Source organism: Sceloporus occidentalis, unplaced genomic scaffold (assembly GCF_023333645.1).
Source record: "Sceloporus occidentalis isolate IW3139 unplaced genomic scaffold, rSceOcc1.0.p SCAF_14, whole genome shotgun sequence".
Lineage (NCBI taxonomy): Eukaryota > Metazoa > Chordata > Lepidosauria > Squamata > Phrynosomatidae > Sceloporus > Sceloporus occidentalis.
In genome coordinates, this window is record NW_028316994.1 from 1,207,775 (window position 1) to 1,235,222 (window position 27,448).

At 39.8% G+C, this 27,448-nt stretch overlaps 3 protein-coding genes across 4 annotated transcripts; all 3 read right to left on the reverse strand.

Annotated features, from left to right (window-relative positions):
* Positions 1 to 6,828: 6,828 nt before the first annotated feature.
* Positions 6,829 to 7,761, reverse strand: LOC149303461 (olfactory receptor 14A16-like). Its single transcript, XM_089480728.1, has one exon. The coding sequence runs from the start codon at positions 7,756 to 7,758 to the stop codon at positions 6,829 to 6,831; it is 930 nt and encodes a 309-aa protein (XP_089336854.1). The 5' UTR covers positions 7,759 to 7,761.
* Positions 7,762 to 13,626: 5,865 nt separating this feature from the next.
* On the reverse strand, positions 13,627 to 14,577 carry LOC149303462 (olfactory receptor 14A16-like). Its single transcript, XM_089480729.1, has one exon. The coding sequence runs from the start codon at positions 14,575 to 14,577 to the stop codon at positions 13,627 to 13,629; it is 951 nt and encodes a 316-aa protein (XP_089336855.1).
* A 7,098-nt stretch (positions 14,578 to 21,675) lies between these two features.
* On the reverse strand, positions 21,676 to 25,679 carry LOC149303463 (olfactory receptor 14A16-like). Of its 2 annotated transcripts, XM_089479652.1 has the most exons (2): positions 25,664 to 25,679; positions 21,676 to 22,592 (listed from the first exon to the last, which is right to left on the reverse strand). In XM_089479652.1, the coding sequence occupies exons 1-2, from the start codon at positions 25,677 to 25,679 to the stop codon at positions 21,676 to 21,678; spliced, it is 933 nt and encodes a 310-aa protein (XP_089335778.1). The 2 variants fall into 2 exon arrangements, with proteins under 2 accessions (XP_089335778.1, XP_089335779.1); XM_089479653.1 differs by lacking the exon at positions 25,664 to 25,679 and having other exon boundaries at positions 21,676 to 22,599.
* Between the last annotated feature and the right edge of the window lie 1,769 nt (positions 25,680 to 27,448).

Sequence of the window (27,448 nt, forward strand, 5' to 3'; positions counted from 1 at the left end):
CTTGAGAAAGACCTGTCTTGCATTACCACATCACAGGCTGCCATAAGAGTGAGAGATTCACTGCTCAGAGGAGTGGACCAGTTAGCAAGTGAAACAACCAAGGAGAAAATAAAATTTTATTTCTGCAGAGAAAGGGTAAACACTCTGAGGAAAGTTGCAAATGAGAATGTAATCCAGAGACCACCTTGTTTACAATTCCTATAGTTCATTTTACACATAGACACTTAGGAGAACATTAACAATCAGTTCCAAAATGTTACATTTTTACATCTGTAAACTAAGAATTCACTATATATTCCCAGGATGTTCCAGAGACATCTTCTTTGCTCTAGGCTTTTATCAGAGAAGATAGTAGTGTGTGATTCAATCAACAGGAAAGTTAGTATGACTTACTCCTTTACACAAATCCTTCACACAATTCTTCCAAAAAATTCTGAAATGTGTGGGGAGGGGGGGGGGAGGACTTGCAGCTTTTAGCTTTTTTCTCTCGATAGTGCACTGTCGTCATGGCCTATATCAGAATTTGCCATTTCCAATAGTTTCTGTAGTCAAGATTAAATCTATTGATAACATAGTGTTAAATGCACATAGCAAGTGCATGGAGATCAGATTACAATCACCAGTACTATTCATGATATCTGAAGATGTTCAGAACAGGAGCATGCATGCATACAGTGGCATACACAGAAATTCAATCCAGTCAGTAACCTCTTACATCAGAATGTCTCACTGCAAAGGGAGCAAGAGATGGGGCATCTAGGTAAATACCAGATCACACTTGTTTAGGCAGGCTTGTCTCTTTGACATACTCATGAAGACATACTTGTTCCTGACTGCCCATTAAACATATATACTATAGATATTTAGGGGGTGAAGAATGCCTTCTGACTTCCCATTCAGCAAAGTGTCTCTTCAAAGGTAAATAGTTGAACTTAGGAGTATAGTGACTTTGGTCAAACCCCACCTGGAATATTGTGTCCAGTTCTAGGTACCACAATTGAAGAAGGATCTTGACAAGTTGGAGCATGTCCAGAGGAGTGTAACCAAAATGGTGAAGGATCTAGATACCATGTTCTATGAAGAGTGGCTTCAGAAGCTGGGGATGTTTAGCCTGGAGAAGAGAAGGTGAAGGGGTGACATGATAACCATGTTTAAATATTTAAAGGGATGTCATATTAAGGATAGAGCAAGCTTGCTTTCTACCGCTTCAGAGACTAGGACATAGAGCAATGGCTTCAAGCTACAAGGAAAAGAAATTCTACCTAAATATTAGGAAGAACTTCCTGACAGTAAAAGCTGTTTGATAGTGGAATAAACTGCCTCAGACAGTGGTGGCATATCCTTCTTTGGAGGTTTCTAAGCTGAGGCTGGATGGCCACCTGTCAGGAGTATTTTTACTGTGTATTCCTGCATGGCACTGGGGTTGGACTGGATGGCCCTTGTTGTCTCTTCCAACTCTATGATTTTATTATTCTATGAATTTATAATTCTGGAGCTTCCAAAAATTAATAACTAACATTCTTTTATTTTTTAAAAAAGGAAGTAAGGGCAAGATCTTACATTGTCCTTGTACAGTGTAAATCTACACACCTGCAGTTACATGCTCATTGTGCTACACTTCCCTTTTGCCAAACACAGTCATTGTGCGACTGATTTTGAATATGTCAATGGACTTGTGATTCCATTCTGTGATGTGGAATTCACTGTGGCTGTTTCTTCAATCTCAGTCAAGAAAGTGGTACTCTGACGGCTCTGGCAAATAGTTACACAGCATCCAAAGATGCACATCTACATGTGAAATGTTTATAGTTATGGAATTTCACTCCAACAAGTATGAATTTAATAGTTCTCCAGAGCCCCACTGAATACATCCTATTTCACCACAGTTAGAAAAATAGAACCATATGTGTAAGAGAATTATTCCAGCTTAACTCTTGAGTAAGAGGTTGTTGTTGTTCTTTTGTCAGAATGGTACAAGATACTGAACTATGGCGTAAAATGAACATAAGTAGTTAGACCACAAACATCTTGCTGGTATAAATTGACTAAAATAGTTACAACTGCACGATAAAAAAGGAAATACTTGCAAGTAAATTATTATTTGTAAACAGCTACTTCCAAGCTCTGTTATGCTGTAATGGTTATTTTATTCAACTGAAGACCTAAAGGCAGAAAGACTTCTTAAAGCAGAATGCACTTGTGGTTGAGAGAGAGCTGACAGGAAAGGGAAAATTGGGAAATAATTCTGCAATCCACCAAAAGTCAAAACTTATCTAAACATCCAAAAACAATTTGAAATAAAAATTTCTACTGTAAAGTTCATCTTACCCTTCAGCTTCCATGTGGACATTACATGACCATTGTATGAGAGTCCATTTGTCATCTAATGTCTTCCTATCATATTTCTCATTAAATGTGTTGTCTTTTTATCTACATTAAGCATTAGGAACACATTATAGTAACAATAACAGAGATTGACTCTCCAGCTGCAAATGATTGTCTCATCTTTGGGAAGGGGAGTCACTTAAAGCCTTTCTGGTTTCTTGGGATCTTACTCCCTTGAGTGCAACATACCTGATCAGAAAACACAACTGGAACTCTTCCATGTTCTTTGTCTCCCTTCTCTAAGCTTCCTCACCAGACAATCAGCACTCACTAAGAATGTCTATATTTAAATTATTTATACTCTCAGAGGAAAATCAATAATTTTCATCAATTTTCTCCCTGCTCTAGGAACAAGTTCAAAAACTGGACTGGGTTTTTTTCCTTTTTTGTTTTTTCTTTTCTTTTTTCTTTTTTTTTGGGGGGGGGTGTTTGTTTGCTTGTTTCTAGAAAGTGTTTGAAGTCATTCTCACAGGAGAGAGGTTACTCACTTTTTCCCTACCCTTCTACAGCCCTGTAATGAACAGGGACAAAATGAGGTACAACTGAAAATTGTTGCTTATTAGCTGCTGCTGCTGCTGCTGCTGTTGTTTTTGTTATGTATCTTCAAATCATTTCTAACTTATATCACCCCTGAGGCAAACTATCACTAGGTTTTCTCGGCACAATTTGATCAGGAGGTGGGGTTGTCATGGCCTGAAGCTGAGAGGGTGAAATTTGCCCAAGGTCACGCAGTGGGGATTCAAATCCTGGTCTTCCAGAATCCTAGCCCAACACTTAAACTACTACACCATGCTGACTTTCATATATTTTGACTGTTGGCACACAATAATGACATCATCCTCTGGGACATCTGGGGGTTCTAGATAATGGCTGCATTATTGTGTATTAGTTCTCACAACACAGCCTAAAATGATCCTCATCTGCACTTTCCTCCTCCTGGACACAGCTGTGTAGTGGCCAGGGGAGATCAGGGACAGCCATAGTTTTGTTGGGGGGGGGGGGGGAGAGAGCAGTGGACCATCCAGCTGTATTCTGAGAGTCAGACAATCCTCTGCCATCTCCCACCTTACCTTTCAGTATGGCCATTTAGAAACTAAGGAAGGAGTCAGCTAATGATACATCTGACTATCTATCACAACATAGCTAGATTACTCATAGCTGACTCTTAAACTCCTGACATATCCATGACATATCCAGGGGAGGACAGGGAGCACTTGACAATCATCAGGTTCCCGCCCCCCCCCATCCCTAACCCAGCCATGCTAAACTCCTGTGGGACTTCGTAGGGGATCATCTAGAAGGCCCAAATGGTGACCACCCCATAATGCACTGGCAACAATAATCCTCAACTATGGAAAGCGACAGGAAAATGCTATGTCAAGGCTAGAGGGTAGAAGCAATTCTGTGAGCCCATTCAAAGACTTAGAGAGATGAAAAGGAAACATTAGGAGAATCCTCATTAGGACTTCCAAACAGTCCAGAAGCCTCCTCCCTTTATTTCATTCCAATTCTGAATTTTTAAATATCTTTTGTAGCTTTTTCTAAAGAGAAGAAAATCAATTAGAATTCTGTGCATGGCATGTCCTCCAGGGCAGTGGCATCACTAGGGCTGGTGTCATCTGGTGAGGTAACTCATGATGTCACCCCCCACTGACCTCCTCCCATACTACACCATACAGAATTCTTAGTAAAGTTTTTTGTACTACTTTACTCATAAATCCTAATTCTCACGTATCACTGGATGTAATGGTAATAGTTGTGACAAAGAACTAGCAAAATTAAAAATTATACCTTTAAATTACAACATCATACACATAGAACAAATTTGTTTACATATACATAGTTTCATGTAGTTAAAGTGAAATTTGGTAAAATGTGATGTTTTTAAAGCAAATATGAAAAAATTAAAAATTAAAAAACAATATAAATTCGAAATTTAGTATTTTTTTTAAAAAAACCTGGGGTGTCTCCTTTCTGCACCCCCTGTGCCTCATCTCACTCACACAATCTCTCACATAAGACACCAACTTTAAAACAGAAGCAAATAAAGAGGCATCCAGTGCTTCCGCTATTACTGTTAGACAGGATCAATTTGAGTTGGTAAGTACTGAGGAGGTGGACAAGCTCCTTAGTAGTATGAAAAAGATGGCTTGCCCTCTCGATCCTTGCCCAACCTGGCTGGCCATCCAGTGGGGCGTTATAATCAAGCCAATGCTGGTAAATATAATTAACACATCCTTCAAGGAGGGCACCCTGCCTTCTTGTCTTAAAGAGGTAGTGGTTAGACTACTCTTTAAAAAGCCCTCCCTGGACCCCTTGAACCAAAATAACTATAGGTCAGTATCGTTGTTGCCATTTTTGAACAAGGTGATCGAGAGGGCGATCACCAATCAGCTACAAGCATTATTGGAGGAAACTGATTTTCTGGATCCATTTCAAACCAGATTCAGGATGGGATACGGAGTTGAGACTGCCATGGTCACCTTAGTCAATGATCTCCGTCTGGGCATCGACAGGGGAAGTGTGAACCTGCTGGTGCTCTTGGACCTTTCAGTGGCCTTCGATACCATAGACCATGGTATCCTTCTGGAACACCTGGGAAAGTTGGGAATTGGAGGCACTGTTTTACAGTGGTTCCGTTCCTACCTCTCAGATGGTGGTGCTAGGAGACAGTTGCTCTTCTAAAAGAGAGCTAAAATTTGGCATCCCTCAGGGCGCCATCCTATCTCCCATGCTGTTTACCATTACATGAAGCCACTGGGCAAGATCATCCGGAGACATGGGGCAGGATGTTACCAGTATGCTGTTGACATTCAAATATATTTCTCTATGTCTTAAGACGGATCTCTTCTGGCAGGCCTTCCAAAACTAGTTTCCTCTCCCCGAATATGAATATGACTCACTTGTGATCCATGTCTCTCTGTCGACTCAATTTCCCCCAATTTTTATCCTATTGTATTTTACTGTTTTTGAATTGTGATTATTTTATATTATAGTTTTAGAATTGGGATGGCGGGTTGGGAAGGGATTAATTTTGAATTTTATTGTATTTTGAATGTACTTTTACTGTTGTAACTCCCCTGGATTCCTCATGATTGGGTGGGCTATAAATAAATCTATTATTATTATTATTATTATTATTATTATTATTATTCAGTGTTTTTAAAGATTTGCAGGCAAATACTGCAGCCCATTTTTGGCCAAAATGGAGATGTTTGAGCAAAAGTGGTGTCACCACCACCCTTAGGGTGCCATTTGGTTTGGTCTGACCCCCCCCCCCAAAAAAAAACCAGGGTCTTTCTGATGCCACTGCTCCAGGGGATGCTTTGTTGGACATATTTACATACACATTAGAAGGTGATATATGGTGTATAATGATGCTATCAAGTCACAGTGTATCCTAGTGCAGCACTCAAATTACTACACCATGTATGTGTGTGTTGTATGTATTCAAGTAATTTCTGTCTCATGGCAACCCTAAAGTGAACATATCATGGGGGTTTTTTCAGCAAGATTTGTTCATTTTTGGTGCTTTACAGAGCGTCCAAAAAGGGTGCTCTGCCGGCGCCCATGTTTGCTGCGCAAGGGAACCGTAGCGGACAAACCGTGCGGCTCTCCCGCTCAGCAAAAAGAACCCGCAAAAAGCATGTTCTTCTTGATGCGCAGTTGTGACGCTGCAAGGCACCAATGACCCACTTGCAGCATCACAACTACACCGTGATGTGCAGATGCTAAGCATCCATCACATCAAAATGGCGGCACCCATGTGTATAGGGTGCTGCCATTTTTATGGGGTGGAGCAAAGACAGGCCTTTGCTCCACCCCCAGTACATACTAGGGGTGAGGCCTGATTGGATGCTGCGTCCTGGGCCAACCCCTAGTATGTACTGGGGGTGGAGCAAAGACCTGTCTCTAATGGGCCTTTGTTTGCCATTGCCTTCCCCTGAGGCCGAGAGCATGTAACTTGCCCAAGGTCATCCATGGTTTCATATCTGAGTGGGAATCAAACCCTGGTATACAGAGTCAGGGTCCAATGCTCAAACCACTAACCTACTACACCATGTTGGCTTTCATTTATTTTGATTGGTGGTGCGCAACAATGACATCCTCTAGTATCACTGTCTTGTATGAGGGTAACATTATTGTAGTCTCACTGTCAGAACACAGCCTGCAGTAACAAAAACAGCAACAAACAACAACATTTTATTAATATTGTTTTCTTGTTGTGGTTGTTGTTATATTTATTTATATCCCCCTTTTCCTCCAAAATTTACTCCAAAAATGATACCGAGAAAAGGATAGATGGCTCAAAAAATAGTGTGTGTTACAGAATTAATATATGTGAAATAATGGAGTGTTTATACTACAATGCTATAATTAAATGATACAATCATTCATTTGCAGTCATTATAAAATGGTTTTATTATAGAACAAATTAAAAATTTACTTTACAGATAACTGTGAAGTTGAAAGTTTCCACAGAGCACTTTTGATCTCTTTGTTTCTCATGCTATAGATGAATGGATTCACCATGGGAGGAATTATAGTATATATCACAGAAAAAGCTATATCTAGATGAGAAGATGTACCATTGGGAGGTTTTGCATAGGCAAAGAGACAACTGAATATCAATAAGGAGACAACAGTCAGGTGGGGGAGGCAGGTGGAGAGGGCTTTTTTCTGACCATGAACAGAAGGAATTCTAAAAACAGTGGCAAAGACGTGACTGTATGTTACAGTGATATAGATAAAGCATCCTACTGCCATGCCAAAACTTATTACAAGAAATCCAACTTCCACTAGATAAATGCGAGAGCAAGAGAGTTTTAGTAACCGTGGGATATCACAAAAAAACTGGTTGACAATATGAGAGCAGAAGGTAATTGCAAAAGTGCCACCACTGTGTACTGTGGCATACAAAAGACTAGCCATGCACCCAATGGCTACCATCTGAAGACAGGCTCCCTTGTGCATAATTCTCTCATATTGGAGTGGATTGCAAATTGCCACATAGCGATCATATGCCATTACAGTTAGCACAGCTAGATCCAATGATCCAAAGAATAAATAAAAGAAAACTTGAGCAACACACCCAGAATAAGAAATGGAAATATCGTTCATGAGAGACATAGCCATGGATTTTGGTACAATCGCTGAAATTGTTCCAATGTCAATCATGGCCAAATTGAATAAGAAGAAGTACATAGGGGTATGCAGGCGGTGATCAAGGGCAATTGCAATGATGATGAGAAGATTCCCTGTCACTGCCATCAGATACATTGCGAGGAACACAAGGAAGTGAATGAGCTGCATCTCTCGGACGTCTGAAAACTGGAGCAGCACAAAAGTGGACACAGAAGTAAAATTGTTCATGTTGTCTTTAGCCCTTGCAAATTACCTGTAGATTGAAGATGAGAAGTCTTCAATAATATTTTTTATTATTTATTTATTTATTTATTTATTTTGCTAACATATTTTGAGATGACCCCCTGTTATTTAACAATAAATGCTGCCTCCCCCCTCTTTTTCTGAAATCATTTGGAGGCAAACAATTACAATTAATTGTTTCTCCAACGATTTTATGACAGGAGCTCATGAATATTCATATTCATATCCATACCCTAGTCTTACAACCAAGAAACATACAGAAAACTAAAGAAAAAAAATTAAAAACTGAATACATATTCATAATATAACATAGCATCAGTTGATGTTGGCTGGAATCCTGTTAGTTAATCCCAGTTAGAGGAGACCCATTCAATGAATTGTTGAATCATATATCAACATATAGAGAAATCCCACTGATTCAAGTTTAGGTAGGGCCAGCAATAGAATTCAGGCCAATATTTATTATTAAGGAATAAAGACCTTGGAATCTAAAACCAAAGGTAACACTGGTCCAGGCACGAGTTGCAAGGAAAATGAGATCACTATGGACAGTGAAGAAATACAGTCACCCCTCCTTTCTCGTGGACTTGGGATCTGCGTTATTGAATATGTGCGGAGAGGCGACCTCCATTATCATCAATACGCGCAAGGTTCCGTTTTCGCAGGGGTGGGGTCTGTAACTGTACCCCAGCGAAAACAGAGTCAACTGTATATACATAATCCGAAACATCAATCATAAAACTCTGCTAGAAACATAATCTAATATAAGCATTCTTAACCCATTAAGATTCAGGGATCAGGTTATATTTCTGAAATCCAAGTGAGGAGGTATGGTCAAGATTCTAGATCAGCTACTTTGGGTTTGTCCACATGGGTCAAATGGCCCAGCTTCCCCTCGACCTAATGGCATCTTGTTTAGACGATGCAGGCCAAAAACCCCAATCCCTCCAGTACAGACATGGATACATAGGACCTAGTTTAATCCTGGGTAAAGAGCTTTTACTCTGAGGTAAAATAGCAATGATTTTCCAAAACCATGGAGAAAATAAAAATTTATTTCTGCAGACAAATGGTACACACGCTGATGAAAGTTGCAAATGAGAATGTAATCCAGAGACTACCTTATTTACAATTCCTACAGTTTATTTTACACATAGACACGTAGGAGAACATTAACAGTTTTAAAATGATACATTGTTTCCATTTATAAACTAAGCATTTGCTAAACATTCCCAAGCTGTTCCAGAGACATCTTCTTTGCTCTAGGCTTTTATCAGAGAAGACAGTAGTTTGTAATTGAATAAACAGAAAAGTTAGAATGATTTGCTCCTTCACACCACAAATGGAGCTAGAAATGCCAAATCTAGGTATATACCAGATCACACTTGTTTAGGCAGGCTTGTCTCTTTGACATACTCATGAAGACATACTTGTTCCTGACTGCCCATTAAACATATATACTATAGATATTTAGGGGGTGAAGAATGCCTTCTGACTTCCCATTCAGCAAAGTGTCTCTTCAAAGGTAAATAGTTGAACTTAGGAGTATAGTGACTTTGGTCAAACCCCACCTGGAATATTGTGTCCAGTTCTAGGTACCACAATTGAAGAAGGATCTTGACAAGTTGGAGCATGTCCAGAGGAGTGTAACCAAAATGGTGAAGGATCTAGATACCATGTTCTATGAAGAGTGGCTTCGGAAGCTGGGGATGTTTAGCCTGGAGAAGAGAAGGTGAAGGGGTGACATGATAACCATGTTTAAATATTTAAAGGGATGTCATATTAAGGATAGAGCAAGCTTGCTTTCTACCGCTTCAGAGACTAGGACATAGAGCAATGGCTTCAAGCTACAAGGAAAAGAAATTCTACCTAAATATTAGGAAGAACTTCCTGACAGTAAAAGCTGTTTGATAGTGGAATAAACTGCCTCAGACAGTGGTGGCATATCCTTCTTTGGAGGTTTCTAAGCTGAGGCTGGATGGCCACCTGTCAGGAGTATTTTTACTGTGTATTCCTGCATGGCACTGGGGTTGGACTGGATGGCCCTTGTTGTCTCTTCCAACTCTATGATTTTATTATTCTATGAATTTATAATTCTGGAGCTTCCAAAAATTAATAACTAACATTCTTTTATTTTTTAAAAAAGGAAGTAAGGGCAAGATCTTACATTGTCCTTGTACAGTGTAAATCTACACACCTGCAGTTACATGCTCATTGTGCTACACTTCCCTTTTGCCAAACACAGTCATTGTGCGACTGATTTTGAATATGTCAATGGACTTGTGATTCCATTCTGTGATGTGGAATTCACTGTGGCTGTTTCTTCAATCTCAGTCAAGAAAGTGGTACTCTGACGGCTCTGGCAAATAGTTACACAGCATCCAAAGATGCACATCTACATGTGAAATGTTTATAGTTATGGAATTTCACTCCAACAAGTATGAATTTAATAGTTCTCCAGAGCCCCACTGAATACATCCTATTTCACCACAGTTAGAAAAATAGAACCATATGTGTAAGAGAATTATTCCAGCTTAACTCTTGAGTAAGAGGTTGTTGTTGTTCTTTTGTCAGAATGGTACAAGATACTGAACTATGGCGTAAAATGAACATAAGTAGTTAGACCACAAACATCTTGCTGGTATAAATTGACTAAAATAGTTACAACTGCACGATAAAAAAGGAAATACTTGCAAGTAAATTATTATTTGTAAACAGCTACTTCCAAGCTCTGTTATGCTGTAATGGTTATTTTATTCAACTGAAGACCTAGAGGCAGAAAGACCTCTTAAAGCAGAATGCACTTGTGGTTGAGAGAGAGCTGACAGGAAAGGGAAAATTGGGAAATAATTCTGCAATCCACCAAAAGTCAAAACTTATCTAAACATCCAAAAACAATTTGAAATAAAAATTTCTACTGTAAAGTTCATCTTACCCTTCAGCTTCCATGTGGACATTACATGACCATTGTATGAGAGTCCATTCGTCATCTCATCCAAGTGCCTCCTGTCATAATTCCCCCAAGATGTGTTGCCTTTTTGTCTACACTAGGCATTAGGAACACATTATAGTAACAATAACAGAGACCGACTCTCCAGCTGCAAATGATTGTTTCATGCTTGGGAAGGGGAGTCACTTAAAGCCTTTCTGGTTTCTTGGGATCTTACTCCCTTGAGTGCAGCATAAATGATCAGAAGACACAGTTGGAACTCTTCCATGTTCTTTGTCTCATTTCTCTAAGCATCCTCAGAGAATGTCAAGGCTGGAGGAGTAGGAGCAGTTCTCTGAGCCCATTCAAAGCCTTAGAGGGATGAAAAGGAGACATTAGGAGAATCCTCATTAGAGCTTCCAAACATTCCAGAAGTCCCCTCCTTTTATTTCATTCCAATTCTGAATCTTTATATATTCTTTGTATCTCTTTTCTAAAGAGAAGAAAATCAATTAGAATTCTGTGCATGACATATTCTCCTGAACAATGGCATCACCAGGGTTGCTGCAGAAACTCATGATCTCGCCCCCACTGACCTCCTCCCACACTACACCATACAGAATCCTTAGTCATTTTTTGTACTAGTTTACTCAAAAAATCCCAATTCTCATATATCACTTGATGTAATGGTAATAGTTGTGACATAGCAAACTAGCAAAATAAAAAAATACCTTTAAATTACAGTGTCATATGCACAAAATAAATGTATTTACATAAACATAGTTTCATGTAGTTAAAGTGAAAATTTGATAAAATGTGATGTTTTAAAGAAAATGTGAAGAAAGTAAAAATTAAAATTAAAATTTTAAATTATATATATATATATATATATATATATATATATATATATAAACTGGGCCTTCTCCTTTCTCCTCCCACTGGGCCTCATCTCACTCACACCATCTCTTCATTGTTTTTAAAGTTTTGCAGGCAAACACCACAGCCCATTTTGGCCAAAATGCAGATGTTTGAGCAAAAGTGGTGTCAGTCTCCCCTTTAGGGCATCGCTTGGTGCAGTCTGAAACCCACCCACCCACCACGCATTGGGAGACTTTCTGATGCCACTGCTTCAGGAGATGCTTTGTTGAGCAAATTTACATATGATATATGTTATATCATGATGCTGTCATGTCAAAGTGTTGGGAAATGCTTGGAATGGGTATAAAGGCCCATTGTGCTCTGACTTCCCCCAGGTTTGTTTTCACTCAGCATTGGGCCCAGTGCTATTCATCCAATGCCTTGTTGGTGGATACAAGTGGCCAAGGCAGAATATCCTCCAATATTTCACAGAGGAAAACTGGGATGTGTGTGGCAAGCAGAGAGTGTAGTCAAGATGACAAAAATTAATAATGAAGATGAACAAACAGACTACAACAGTTTGCTTCTTCCTGAGTCTACTGGGAAGGGCAAAATTCAATCCTCTCCTCTCTTTTCCCACATGCTGAGTTGAGTAAAAATTACTTTTTCACTTTGAACTCCATTTGCAGAAGCTGAAATAAGCTGAGAGCAATGGGAAAATGTAGAGGGAGAAGAGAAAAACTAGGACATTTTAAAAGCAGGTGAAAAGTGGCAAAGGATTAATCAGGACTGTTTCAGCCAAATTGGAATAGTCCAAATACAGTCTTAGAGCCATGACTGCAGATCAATAGGATAGAGTGCAGTGGTAGACTTGAAGCTGTTAGTGTGGCAGCTGCAAAGGTCAGGTTGATGGGGAATGCAGAGCTACATGAGCAATTTCCATATACTGGCACAGACCAATAGTCTGTGGGAAACAAAGAGAGCATTAAAGGGCTACAATCCTGCTGCAAAAAGGCTAGGTGGTGGTGGAACAGGTGTGGCCTCTGGGGCAGCAATGAGCATTAACCTACTTTATCTCTATTTCATTGTGCCCTGCTGAAGTGAAGTCAGCATAGCCCTTATCAGAGGATCTTGTCACTCATAGCTGTACAATGTAAGATCATGGCAATGAATATTACATTACAGCCTGAAATGGACATTAAAGAAGAATTCTACAAATAAATAGTCATTGCTACAGCATTGCCTCATTGAACTATTTATCCTGGCATGGCATCAAGGATGTGCAAATTCACTGGGGCAAGGGTCTGATTTCCCCGCTCCAACTCCCACCCATAGGCCACACTCCCATGACAGTGCTCTGAAATGCCTCTACCTTTCTTGAAATTCTTCCCAAAATGGCAACCAGAGGTCATGTTGCATAACTTTCAGACACTGATTTGTGAAGGTCTCCAATGAATGTGGGTGCATTTGGGAATGAAGAAAGGTGTAATGGGGTTCCTGTGAGAGACTGGGGTATTTTTCTACATCGGGGGCTTTCTGCATGTTTTGGAGAGCAGAAAAGTCTCCAAAAGAATTGTCCATGTTTAAAAAAGCATTAACAGCTGTGGCTTCAGAAACTGTGATAGACTGGGGAGGGGGGTCCTTTATTGGGAAACATATGTTACATCCATGAAACACCAACAATATTTTTTTGTATCTACATGAGGTTGTTACATACACGTGTTGATATCCCGATGGGAAGTACTCCCCCCCTTCTCTCTTTCGTGATTTATTGGCATATATTTGATACATTTAATTATAGAAAATGTTGTTTTTTCCCCTGTTTAATTATTAAATTATATTGGGTTGTATTTAATTTTTTAAAAAATTAAAGGGCTTTTCCTGTTTCAGTCTCTGTGCCAGAGGAAGGAAACCTTTATGATTATTAGGAAGATGGCCCTCTAATTTGATATCAGTTTGGGCCGTGACCAGCAGAGCTCTCTCTGGACATGTTTTTAGGGAGCCAGCATGCATTTTGGAGCAAGTTGAATGCAACAGTATTTTCACAAAGCTAATTGCGAAGATGTTTAAATCTGATTTTTGGAAAAAAGCTCCAAATCTAACAGTTTCCACAATGCAGCCTTCAGCTCTTTGTTTCTAATGCTATAGATAAACGGATTCAAGATAGGAGGGATTATGACATATATTACAGCAAAAGCTAAATCCAGATCAGAAGAAGTATTACTGGGAGGTTTTCCGTAGGCAAAGACTGCAGTGAATATAAACACTGAGACAACCACAAGGTGAGGAAGACAAGTTGATAGGGCTTTCCTCTGTCCATGTACAGAGGGGATCCTGAGCACTGCAGCAAAGATCCGAACATATGTGATGATGATGAAGATAAAACCTCCTAGTGCTATAATACAACTTATTATAAGAAGCCCACCTTCAACTAAAAAGATTTTAGAGCAGGTGAGTTTTAATAGCTGTGGGACTTCACAGAAAAACTGACTGATTACATTAGAACAGAAAGTATTAGTAAAGGTACCACCAGTGTGTAATATGGCATAGGAAAGACCAATAATCCACACAGTGGCTACCATCTGAAGGCAAGCTCCTTTATGCATAACGCTCCCATACTGGAGTGGGTTGCAAATTGCAACATAACGATCGAGGGCCATTATAATGAGGAGAAAAAAATCTGATGATAAGCAGAAGACATAACAGAAAACCTGAGCCACGCATCCAGAAAAGGAAATTGACCTGTTATTTGTGAGGGAAATAGCCACTGATTTTGGTATTGTAACTGAAATTGTTCCAATGTCCATCATAGCCAAATTTAAGACAAAGAAGAACATAGGAGTGTGTAGACGGTGATCAAGGGTAACTGCAAGGATGATGAGAAGATTCCCTGTTATTCCCATCAGGTACAAGGCTAGAAATACAAAGAAATGTACAATCTGTAGCTCTCGGATATTTGAGAATTCCAGCAGCAGAAAATTAGATATGAAAGTAAAATTGCTCATTTTATCATTCATCCTTGTGTACTACCTGTAGAAAAAGAAAAGGAGAACTCTTAACATGCAAGTATTAATTAGTATTAACTGTCAGTTAATTTAAGGCTGATACACCCAATTTAACAAAAATTGCTATCAAATTTGTCTCTGAATAATTGAGGAACAATTGTGATTATGAGTTCATTTTTTTCTCTAAGAAGTCATAATAGTGACCCTACCTGTATATCCCTATCTTTATTACTTAGGATAAATAAGTATGATTTCAATCTGAGCTCTGAAGGACTCCCCAAAACAACATTTTGCCCAAATGCAATTTGTGCTCTGAAATCTTCCTCTAATCTTCCTTTTAGCTTTGGAGACATCCACTGAAAAAACATGAATATTTTGAAATTATGTTTAGAAATTTTGACAAATTCCAGTTAACAGGGGGTTCATTTCAACTCAGCCTTTTGTAGCCACACATTTTTCATCCATGGATTCAATCATCCACAATTTGAAAATATTATAAACACAGAGAGAGAGAGAGAGAGAGAGAGAGAGAGAGAGAGAGAGAGAGAGAGAGATTCCAATAAGTAAACTTTTATTTTGTCATTTTAAATAAGGAACACGATTTTACTATACTATTTTATTTAAAGGGACTTGAGCATCCTCAGATGTTGGTATCCACAGGGGTTTCTGGAACCAAACCCCAGCAGATACCAAGGGACCATTGTAATTTATGTGTTGCTCTGAGAATGGCATGATAGCAATCCTATTCACCTATTCCAGCACTTATCCTTAAGATGAATGAGAGACACTTTCACAGCAACTTGGAATGGACTACACCTCTGGAAACAATCCAAATGAAGCTTCTGCTTTGGTATCCCTTTTTGAAAATTAGATGTGGATGAATCTGTTGGGGAAAAACATGAATTTTGGAAATGTGGGCTTAGGAATACAGTGAACTGTTCACAGGGAAAACCCTATTTTTGAAACATGTTTAGCACCTTGGATAGCTCCTGCAAAGTTCAAATGAACACTCTGACCAGACCATCTTCCCACTAACATCAAAGCCATTAGTAACTGCTCAGGACTGGGATTCTGCAGAGTTTGATAATCCTATTTGAAGGACTGAAATCAGTATTTGTAAAATTTATAACAGACAACTTTTACTTTTTTAATTAAAATTTTATTACTACATTCTAAAACAAAACATAACAACAAACAGTACACCAAACCAACAATAAATACAAGAAATAACCCAGATAAGGCCCTGAAAATTATAGATAAAAGGTGTATTCAGGAATCCTGAAAGACATCTTTCCATAAAAATTTAGCTAAAATTGGTGGATGTCTAGAGACTAAATCTTTCTGGATGTATTCAATAAATGGGGGCCAAATCTTATGAAAAGTCAATCCAGAGTGTAAGCCTCTCACTTACACTTTTACTTTTTGATAAAAAAATTACTTAGTCTTTATAGACTCATATCCATTTAATTTCTGAATTAACGAATTATAAAATTCTATAAAGAGGTAAAATAAATGGATAGCTTGAAGGAGACACAATCCTGACAGTAAAAATGGAATACGCTGCCTCAGACAGTGGTGGCATATCCTTCGCTAGATGTTTTCAAGCAGAAGCTGGATGGCCATCTGTCAGGAGTATTTTAACTGTGTATTCCTGCATGGCACTGGGGTTGGACTGGATGGCCCTTGTTGTCTCTTCCAACTCTATGATTCTATTATTCTATGAATTTATAATTCTGGAGTTTCCAAAAATTAATAACTACAATTTTTAATTTTTTAGAAAAGATCTTACATTGTTCTTGTACAGTGTAAATCTACACACATGCAGTTACATAGTCATTATGCTACACTTCCCTTTTGCCAAACATTGGCACTGTGCGACTGATTTGTGTATCTTCCAATGCACTTGCGATTTCATTCTGTGATGTGGAATTCACAGTAGTTGTTTCTTCAGTCTCAGTCAAGAAAGTGGTACACTGAAGGTTTTGACAAATAATTACACAGCATCCAAGGATGCACATCTACACGGGAAATGTTTATAGTTATGGAACTTCACTTAAACAAGTACTTTACTTAAACAAGAGCCCCATTGAAAACATACTATTACACCACAGTTAGAAAACTATGGCCCGGTACAGACTGTCCAAAAGCAGTGGTCTGGAGCCGATTTTAGGGCTCAGGAGTGCAGAGTGTCCGTACGCTCCCAAGCCCTACTGCACACCACTGGCACCATCATGGCATGGCTCCGTCCACATGGGGGCTGCCATGATGGCACGAGCCTGCCACAGCGCCTAAACTGCACTGGCCAGAAGTGACACAATCAGGGTGTGTGAGTGTGCCAATTGTGCCCCTGTCAGGAAGCTGCTTTCGGTATCTTCTTTTTGTTCCCAAGAGGGAACACTTCGTTGCCGTGCCTTTTGGTTGCTGCAGCAAAGGTGCGGTGCAAAAACAGGTGGCATGGAGCCGCTTGTCTGTCAAGCCCCTATAACCACATGTGTAAGGGAATTTTTCCAACTTAACTCTTGAGTAAGAGGTTGTTGTTGTTCTTTTGTCAGATTGGTACAAGACACTGAACTACGGCATAAAATGAGCGTAAGTAGTGAGACCACAAACATCTTGCAGGTATAAATTGACTAAAATAGTAACTTCTACAACAAAAAAAGGAAATACTTGCAAGTAAATTGTTATTTGTAAACAGTTTGTTCCAAGCTTTGTGGTGATGTAATGGTTATTTTATTTGTAAGACTTCTTAAAGCAGAATGCACTTGTGGTAGGGAGAGAGCTGACAGGAAAGGAAAGATTGAGAAATAATTCTGAAGTGCATCAAAATCAAAATGTACCTAAACTCCCAAAAACAATTAGAAATAAAAAAATCTACTTTAAAGTTCAGCTTACCCTTCAGCTTCCATCTGGACATTACGTGACCATTGTATGAAAGTCCATTCGTCATCTCATCCAAGTACCTCCTGTCATAATTCCCACACAGTGTGTTGTCTTTTTGTCTACACTAGGCCTTAGGAACACTTTATAGGTAACAGTAATAGAGACTGACTCTCCAGCTGCAAATAATTGTCTCATGCTTGGGAAGGGGAGTCACTTAAAGCTTTTCTGGTTTCTTGGGATCTTACTCTCTTGAGTGCAGCATACCTGATCAGAAAACACAACTGGAACTCTTCCTTGTTCTTTGTCTCTTTTGTCTAAGCATCCTCACCAGACAATCAGCGCATACCATCTTAGTCCAAATTAAGCATGTCTGTATTTAAATTATTTGTAGTCCCAGAGGAAAATGAACAATTTCATCAATTTTCTTCTTGTTCTCGGAACATGTTCAAAAACTGGACAGTTTTTTGGTTTCTAGACAGTGTTTGAAATCATTCTCACACAGGAGAGAAAGTGTCCTCCCCTGACTGACTATTTTTCCTGTCCTCCCAGTACAGCCATGTAATGGAGAGAGACAAGGTGGTGATAAAACTGAAGACTGTTGCTTACTACATTTGCTGCTGCCACTGCTGTTTTTGTTATGGTTGTGTACCTTCAAATCATTTCTGACATATATGGACCCCCAGACAAACCTATCACTAGATTTTCTTGGCACAATTTGATCAGGAGAGGGGTTGTCATCGCCTTCCTCTGAAGCTGAGAGGGTGAAATTTGCCCAAGGTCACACTGTGGGGATTCAAAGCCTGGTCTTCCAGAATCCTAGCCCAACACTCAAACTACTACACCATGCTGACTTTCATATATTTTGACTGTTGGCACACAATAATAACAACATCCTCTGGGACCTATGGGGTTTCTGGATAATGGCTGCATTACTGCATATTAGTTCTCACAACACAGCCTGCAATGATCCTCATCTGCACTTTCCTCCTCCTGGGCACAGCTGTGTAGTAGCCAGGGGATATCAGGGACAGCCAAGAATGCATGCTTTTGTTGGAGGGGAGAGATAGCAGTGGACCATCCAGCTGTATTCTGAGGGTCAGACAATCCTCTGCCACCTCACACCTTACCCTTCAGTGTGGCCATTTAGAGACTAAGGAAGGAGTCGGCTGAGGATACATCAGACTACCTATCAGAACATAGCTAGATTACTCTTGCCTGACTCTTAAACTACTGACACAGCCATATGATAGCCAGGGGAGGACAAAGGGCAGTTGACAATTGTCAGTCCCCTCCCCCATCCCTAACTCAGCCATGCTAAAATCCTATGGGACCTCATAGGAGTCGTACAGAAGTCCCAGATAGTGACCACATCATTGTGCACTGGCTATTGGAACATAGGCAATGATATTCCTCAACTGTCCCCAACGATCATCCTCAAGTGTCCCCTGCTCTCCTCCTGGCCACTGCACGGTCATGGAAAGTGACAGGAAAAGGGTATGTCAAGGCTGGAGGGGAAGGAGCAATTCTCTGAGCCCATTCAAAGACTTAGAGAGATGAAAAGGAGACATTAGGAGAATCCTCATTAGGGGTTCCATACATTCTCAAAGCCCCTTCCCTTTATTTCATTCCAAATCTGAATCTTTAAATATCCTTCGTAGCTCTGTTCTAAAGAGAAGAAAATCAATCAGAATTCTGTGCATGGCATGTCCTCCAAGGCGTCACTAGGATTGGTGTCATCCAGTGAGGTAACTCATGATGTCACCCCCTCACTGACCTCCTCCAATACCACACCATACAGAATTCTTAGTCATGTTTTGTACTACTTTACTCATAAAGCCTAATTCCCTTATATAGTTGTGACCTAAAGAACTAGCAAAAATAGAAATTTTAATTTTTAAATTACAATATCATACATACAGAATAAATGTGGTAACATAAACATAGTTTCATGTATTTAAAATGAAAATTTGGTAAAATATGATGTTTTCAAATAAAATATGTAAGAAATTAAAATTAAAAAAAATAAAAATTAAAAAAATTAAATTTTAGGTTTTTTTAAAAGAAACTGGGCCATCTCCTTTCTCTTCTCACTGTGCCTCATCTCACTCACACCATTCATTCTTTTGAAGTTTTGCAGGCAAATACGATAGCCCATTTTGGCCAAAATGCAGATGTTTGAGCAAAAGTGGTGTCACCACCACCCTTAAGGTGTCACCTGGTGTGGTATGAAACCCACCCCCCAAATCAGGGGCTTTCTGATGTCACTACTACAGGGGATGCTTTGTTGGGCATATTTACATATACATTATATGTTGTATAATAATGCTGTCATGTTACAGTGCTGGGAAATGCTTGGAAGGGGTATAAAGGCCCACCATGCTCTGACTTCTCCCAGATATGCCTTCAATCAGCATTGGGACCAATGCTGTCCATCCAATTCCTTGCTGATGAATACAAGTGGCCAAGACAGCATACCCTCCAATATTTCATAACAAAAAAACTGGGACATGTGTGGACAAGCAACATCTGAGTGTGGGCAAGATGGCAAAAATTAGTAATCAGCCATGGACAAACTGAGGCTACCACAGTTTACTTGTTCCTGGGTCTACTGGAAAGGGCAAGACTCAGTCCAGACCTCTTTTTTTCCCCATACTGAGTTGAGTGCAAGTTACTTTATTATTGTTGTTGTTTATATAGCACTGTAGATTTACATGGTACTTTTTCACTTTGAACTCCATTTGCAACAGCTGAAATAAGCTGAAGACAATGGCAAAATGTAGAAGGAGAAGAAGAAAAGTAGGACATTTTAAAAGCAGCTGAAAAGTGGATAAGGACTGTTTCAGCCAAATTGGGATAGTTCAAATATGGTCTGAGAGCCATGATTGAAGGTTAATAGGATAGAGTGAAGTGGTAGACTTGAAGATGTTAGTGTGGCAGCAGCAAAGCTCAGGTTGATGGGGAAATGCAGAGCTACATGAGCAGTTTCCATATAAAGTCAGCCCTTCTTATACACTGATTTTTTATACACGGATTCAAGCATCCACGGTTTGAAAATGTTCCAAAAAAGGATAAATTTCAAATATCAAACCTTGATTTTCCATTTTTTATAAGGGACACCATTTTGCTATGTCATTTTATTTAATGAGACTTGAGCATATACAGATTTTGTTATACATGGGGGACCTTGGAACCAAACCCCAGCATATAACAAGGGTCCACTGTATTGGCACAGACCAATAGTCTGTGGGAAACAAAGGCGCAGTACAGACTGCTCAAAAACGGTGGTCTGCAGGCACCCATTTTAACTCCGGAAGGATGCTGAAGCTGCTACACCATACGACATCCCTCTAGAGTTAAAAGAACCCAGTTTTTCCAGGATTTTTTCCTGGCACCCTGGTAATGTCGCAAGTACGTCAATGGCGCACTCATTATATAATAGACACGACACAACATACAAGCACTATGCATCAGTTACGTAAAGATGTTGGTGCCTGTGTGGATGGGATGCCACCATTACTCCATTGCCCACACGTAGTAGGGCTCAGTACCGTGCAGTTGGTGCGTGGTCCCAAGCCCTACTATCACCGTCAGGACATCACATCCTGGCAGTGTGTACCGGGCCAAAGAGAGCATTAAAGAGCTATGATCCAGCTGCAAAAAGGTTAGGTGGTGTTGGATCAGGTGTGGACACGGGGGCTGCAATGAGCATTAACCCACTTTATCTCCATTTCATTGTGCCCTGCTGGGGGTGAAGTGAGCATAGCCCTTATCAGAGGATCTTGTCACTCATACCGGTACTATGTAATGTCATGACACAGAATATTACCTTGCAGCCTGAAATGGACATTATAGAAGAATTCTACAAATAAATAGTCATTGCTACAGCATTGCCTCATTGAACTATTCATCCTGGCATGGCATCAAGGATGGGCAAATTCACTGCATCCAGGATCCGATTTCCCCTCTCCAGCTGCCACCCATAGGCCACATTCCCATGACAGTGCTCTGAAACACCTCTGCCTTTGTTGAAATTCTTCCTAAAATGGCAAATGGAAGTCATGTTGCATAACTTTCAGACATCATTTTGAGAAGGTCTCCAATGAATGCAGCTGCATTTGGAGATGAAGAAAGGTGTCATGAGGTTTCTGTGAGGTTTCGGGGTATGTTTCTACATTGGAGGCTTTCTGTGTGTTTTGGGGAGCAGAAGAGCCTCCAAAAGAATTCTCCATTTTAAAAAAGCAGTTTCCGCAATGCAGCCTTCAGCTCTTTGTTTCTCATGCTATAGATGAATGGATTCAAGATAGGAGGTATTATGGCATATATTACAGCAACAGCTAATTCCAGATCAGAAGAAGTATTGCTGGGAGGTTTTCCATAGGCAAAGACTGCACTGAATATGAACACTGAGACAACAACAAGGTGGGGAAGACAAGTTGATAGGGCCTTCTTCCGTCCATGTACAGAGGGGATCCTGAGCACTGCAGCAAAGATCCGAACATATGTGATGATGATGAAGATAAAACCTCCTAGTGCTATAATACAACTTAGTATAAGAAGCCCCCCTTCAACTAAAAAGGTTTTTGAGCAGGAGAGTTTTAATAACTGTGGGACTTCACAGAAAAACTGATTGACCATGTTAGAACAGAAAGTATTAGCAAATGTACCACCAGTGTGTAGAATGGCATAGGAAAGACTAGTAATCCACACAATGAATACCATCTGAAGGCAAGCTCCTTTATGCATAACTCTTTCATAATGGAGTGGGTTGCAAATTGCAACATTGCGATCAAGGGCCATTATAATCAACAGAAAGAAATCTGATGATAAACAGAAGAAATAACTGAAAACCTGAGCCACACATCCAGAAAAAGAAATTGACCTGTTACTTGTGAGGGACATTGCCATTGATTTAGGTACCGTAACTGAAATTGTTCCAATGTCCATCACAGCCAAATTTAATAGAAAGAAGAACATAGGAGTGTATAGATGGCGATCAAGAGTCACTGCAATGATGATGAGAAGATTTCCTGTTATTGCCATTAGGTACAAGGCTAGAAATACAAAGAAATGTATAATCTGTAGATCTCGGACATTTGTGAATTCCAGCAGCAGAAAAGTAGATATGGAAGTAACATTTATCATGTTATCTTTCATCCTTGTGTACTATCTGTAAGAAAAGAAAACGAGAACTGTTAATCTGCATGTATTAATTAACCAGTCCATTTAAGGTTAGTACATCCAATTCAACAAGAATAGTAGGGGAACAATTTTGATTGTGAATTAATTTTTTTCTCTAAGAAGTCATAGTAGTGACCTTACATGTACAATATATCTTTACCTTTATTACTTAGGATAAATAAGTACAGTGGGCCTTTCCCTTACATGGGGCTTCTGTTCCGGAACACACACACACACACCTCCCGCATAAGGGAAATAACACGTATGCTCGAGCCCCATTGAAAACAGTGGGTCTGGTGCACATGGCATGACGTGGTGTGCGGGCCATAGGTGCATGCACAATTGCCTCTTCTGGCATGCGGCATCAGTGTAAGCTGAAAGGCATGCATGGCACGACCACATATAACACAGGTGTGTTGTATGATTTCAATCTGAGATCTAAAGGACTTCCCAAAACAATCTTTTGTCCAAATGTAATTTGTGCTCTGAAATCTTTCTGGAATCCCCCTGTTACCTTTGGAGACATCAAATGAAAACTTACGAATATTTGGAAATTATGAAAATTTTATAAATTCCAAATGCGCATAAAACATTTCCTAGTTAATGGGGGGTTCATTTCAACTCTATTAGCCTGCCCAGGCCTGAGATTGTCTGAAGAGGGACACTCTAAACCAAGAATGGGGAAACAATTTTAATACAGCCAGCCCTCTGTATCCACAGAATCTTCATCCATGGATTCATCCACAGTTTTAAAATATTACACACACATACACACACACACACACACACACACACAGAGAGAGAGAGAGAGGGGGGTATATTCCAATAAGTAAACCTTGATTTTGTCATTTTAAATCAGGGACACCATTTTGCTATTCTATTGTATTTAAAGGGAATTGAGAATCCACAGATTTTGGTATCCACAGGGGTTTCTGAAACCAAAACCCAGCAGATACCAAGGGCCCAATGTAATTAATGTTTTGCTCTGAGATGGCATGATAGTAATCCTATTCAGCTAGTCCAGCACTTATCCTTGAGATGAATGAGAAACAGTTTCACAGCAACTTAGAATGAAGGTTCTTCCAATGAACATATTTGGAGGAAGTTTCACTGCAGATAGATCAAAGCAAACTCAGGTGCGATCCAGACTGGTGCTTTGCGCCAGCCTGGCCTATACTAGGGTTACCCAGGAGCGGAGCATCCACACGCCCTGCAACCCTATTATGTAGCGATGCCATCTACATGGGGGCTGCCATGATTACATGGGGGGCGCCATGATGACTACATGGGGGCCACCTCCCATCTACACAGGGACCGCATCCAAATGGCACGGCGTATGCTTGACATCTCTTATGGCGGCCTGGCTGCAGTGCAGGAAAGAGCTCAGAAAAGGCGCACGCCTCATTTCCCCAGCCACCAAACATCTGCAGGAATGACTCTGGGGAGAAAGGGGCTGGGCGGCCCCTTTCTCCCATGGCTGCTGCTCCCAGGGTGTCCAGGGGCATGAAGCCCCTTTGCTGCTTCTCTGTGGTCCAGAAAAACTCCAGATTGGGGCTGCAGGGATGCTGGTGAGCCTGCCTTCCCCCCAACCCGGAGATAAAAGGAGCAGTTGCAGGACGCCCCAAAGGGGCGGTATGTACTGCACCTAAGAAAGCCTGAAAAATTATTTTGCTCCAAGGTTAAAAGAATATTTCACATGCTAAGAAAGTGACTGAAGAACAACTGCATATTCTGAAAATGAGCACACATAATGAATACTATGGGGTCACATGTCACAAGACTTGATGACTTCCAGAAAAACAGCTAGAAACATAAAGGAAACAGGAGTGGGAAAACCAAAGAGTCTGAAGGGCCACATTGCCATTTTGGATTCTGGACACCCAAAGCACTCTGTCACAGTTGCTATTTTACTGGACCATTGGTTACATTTTATCATTTTGGTTGTCTTTTAAACAAAAAAAGATATCTTTTTTTAAACACCCACGCAAACACACAGAGAAGCAAATATGTTGTCCCCTGAAACAGTTTGGACGAGACTCATTATTCTTAACTAGTGAATTTTGGTTGACAAAATCAGGGTTTTTGGATGAATTTTGGAGGCTCAGGTTTCAGAAGTATCAAGCCCTAAAGATTCCAAGGACCGCAGATGACCCAGCAACCAGCAGTGTAACAGGGATTGTGTCTTGCTGATTATATGTTGACTACTTGCAGATCCTGCACACAAGATAGCAAGGAGATACATAAGGAAAGGGCTTCTAAACCAACATTGAAAATACCTGGGGAAGGAATATGAGAACTAAAGGTTGGTTGCAGTTTGGGTCAAGATGAGTAAACCAGAGGTAGCTAGGATATGCAACAACCTTTACACCTCAATTGCCTCCAAGATTATCCATCCAGTGTGTCAGACTCATTAACATCTACAGTATATCCCGCCTCTCTTACAGGGTGTATATCTGCACATACATGAAGCTTCTTTGTATTTTAATTTTGCAGTCAGTAACCATGCTTCTGTACCTCTCCCTCATGATTCATGCTTGAAAGCCTTATCAGTAGGACATCACCTGATCTACCAGCTGCAGTCAGACTGTGACTGTGCTATATACAAAAAGAGGGAGAGAGTGGAACAGGCTGGGAAGGATAGTGTAATACTAGGCATTCCCACCAGAAGTTCTTCCTATGAGGTGCAGATATGTTCCACTAGAAATCCAAGCCATAGCTTTGTAGGATTTTTAAAAATCTTTTTTCCCTGAAAAAAACTGCATCACCAGATTAGGTGACAGATTCATGAAGCAAGAAAGAGCAGGGGATCCAAAATATGTGATCCAAATTATATGTAGAGTGTTTTTAAATATATATATATATACTGGTAACTACTGATGAGACAGATCACAAGTGGGACCACATCAGAAAAGTTTAAAAAATTCTTTTTTGGGTCACAACAGAAATCACAACTATGCAACTTTTCTTTTTACTTAAAAGGAAACAGTCTTTGCTAATAATGGAAGAATAGCAACTACATAGCTTCACCATTTGCTGGTACCATGTTTCATGTTCATGGTCCTGATGTGGCTCACCACAAGCTACCCTTTTTCATTTTTGAAAGCTTTAAATAAATAAACTTTCATATATTTAACCAAACCTTATAACATTACTGTCACTTGTTTTAATATGTTCTCTCTCTCTCTCTCTCTCTCTCTCTCTCTCTCACACACACACACACACACACACACACACAATCCAGTTTTAGAATTAATCACAGTTCCATACTAACTACAAAAGATTCCTTAATAAATTTGCTGCCCTCACCACTTTTTCAGGATTTAATTAACTTTGGAGTCCTCTCAAGGCTGAAGAGCAAAGACCTTCATGCTGACATTTTAGTGAAACAATTCTTTTGCCTGGGTTTAAATTTTTCCCCACTTCCCAATCTTAAAAAGCAATGAGGAGTATTGATAGTATTCCTTAGGTTTAGTGAGGTGTATGAATAATATTCCTTAGGTTTACAAAATCTGTTGGTTAAATTCAAAAGCCAGGTCCAATTTTTTAAGACATTTTTAAGTTTAGAAACTGCAAATCTAGGGTTAAACAGGAAGTAAAAGGAGAAAGGACAAGCATTATACCAATACAAAAGCAAATATTTCTATAATTTTCTCTATATTCCAGTGCTGACTCTGTTGTAAGCATTCATAGCTCAAAATTTTCAGTCATGAACTGGACAGGGCACAAATATATTTTTCCCTTGTAAGCATTGCTTATATTAACAAAGATCACTACTTTTTCCCTGATCTGCCTTCTCCAGTATTGTCTATTCCAACTAGCAGTGGGCCTAATCTCCAGAACCTTGATAGAGAGCTTTCATATCATCTTCTGCCTAAATATGTTTGTCACAAAAAAAAAAAGCCAAGCAAACCCAGGAGTGATTTTTGAGAGAAAAATATCCTTCTAAGAGAAACAATATATAAATTTAGATGATCACATGGAAATTTAGGTGGACAGGAAAGGAAAAGTCTGAAGAAAAACTCTGGAATACAACAATGGTACTTGCCAAAACACCTTAAAGTTCTTAAAATAAAAACTTGCATTGTAGGGTTCAACTTACCCTTCAGCATCTTTTATGATATGATGTTGATGTTCTGTGAGAATCTACTCAGCATCTCATGCAAGGACAGTCAGTCTCCCAGCATCAAGTGGCACAGAGTGTTTAGCTGGAACCTTGTCTACTCAAGTATTAGAAACACTTCTGATATAAAGAGGGGGAGGGGCAAGTGTTGCAGAGGTAAATAATTGTGAGACGTGTGGGAAGGAGAGTCGTGCCAGTTTGTGTTAGCTTCTTTGTTGACTTACTCCCCAGAGTCCAACACACATAAGAAAACAATGGGGGAGATCAGAGTGTTGAAATTCTCTCTCTCTCTCTCTCTCTCTCTCACACACACACACACACACAGAGTTCTTTCTTCTACTTATATAACATTCATAGACAGATAATTAGCATACAGAACCTCCTTTGGAAATAAAGAAAAACAATCATGCTCATCTAGGTCTAGCTTTCTCTCAGATTGTATTTGTTGTTCTTATCTCAAGGTACTGTTGGTAAATGATTTAATATCAAAATGGTAATATATAAAGAACAGAAGAGTATTATACTGGAACTGGTGCATGCTATATATAGAATCATAGAATCATAGAGTTGGAAGAGACCACAAGGGCCATCCAGTCCAACCCCATTCTGCCATGCAGGAAATCCAAATCAAAGCATCCCTGACAGATGGCCATCCAGCCTCTGTTTAAAGACCTCCAAGGAAGGAGACTCTATCACCTTCCGAGG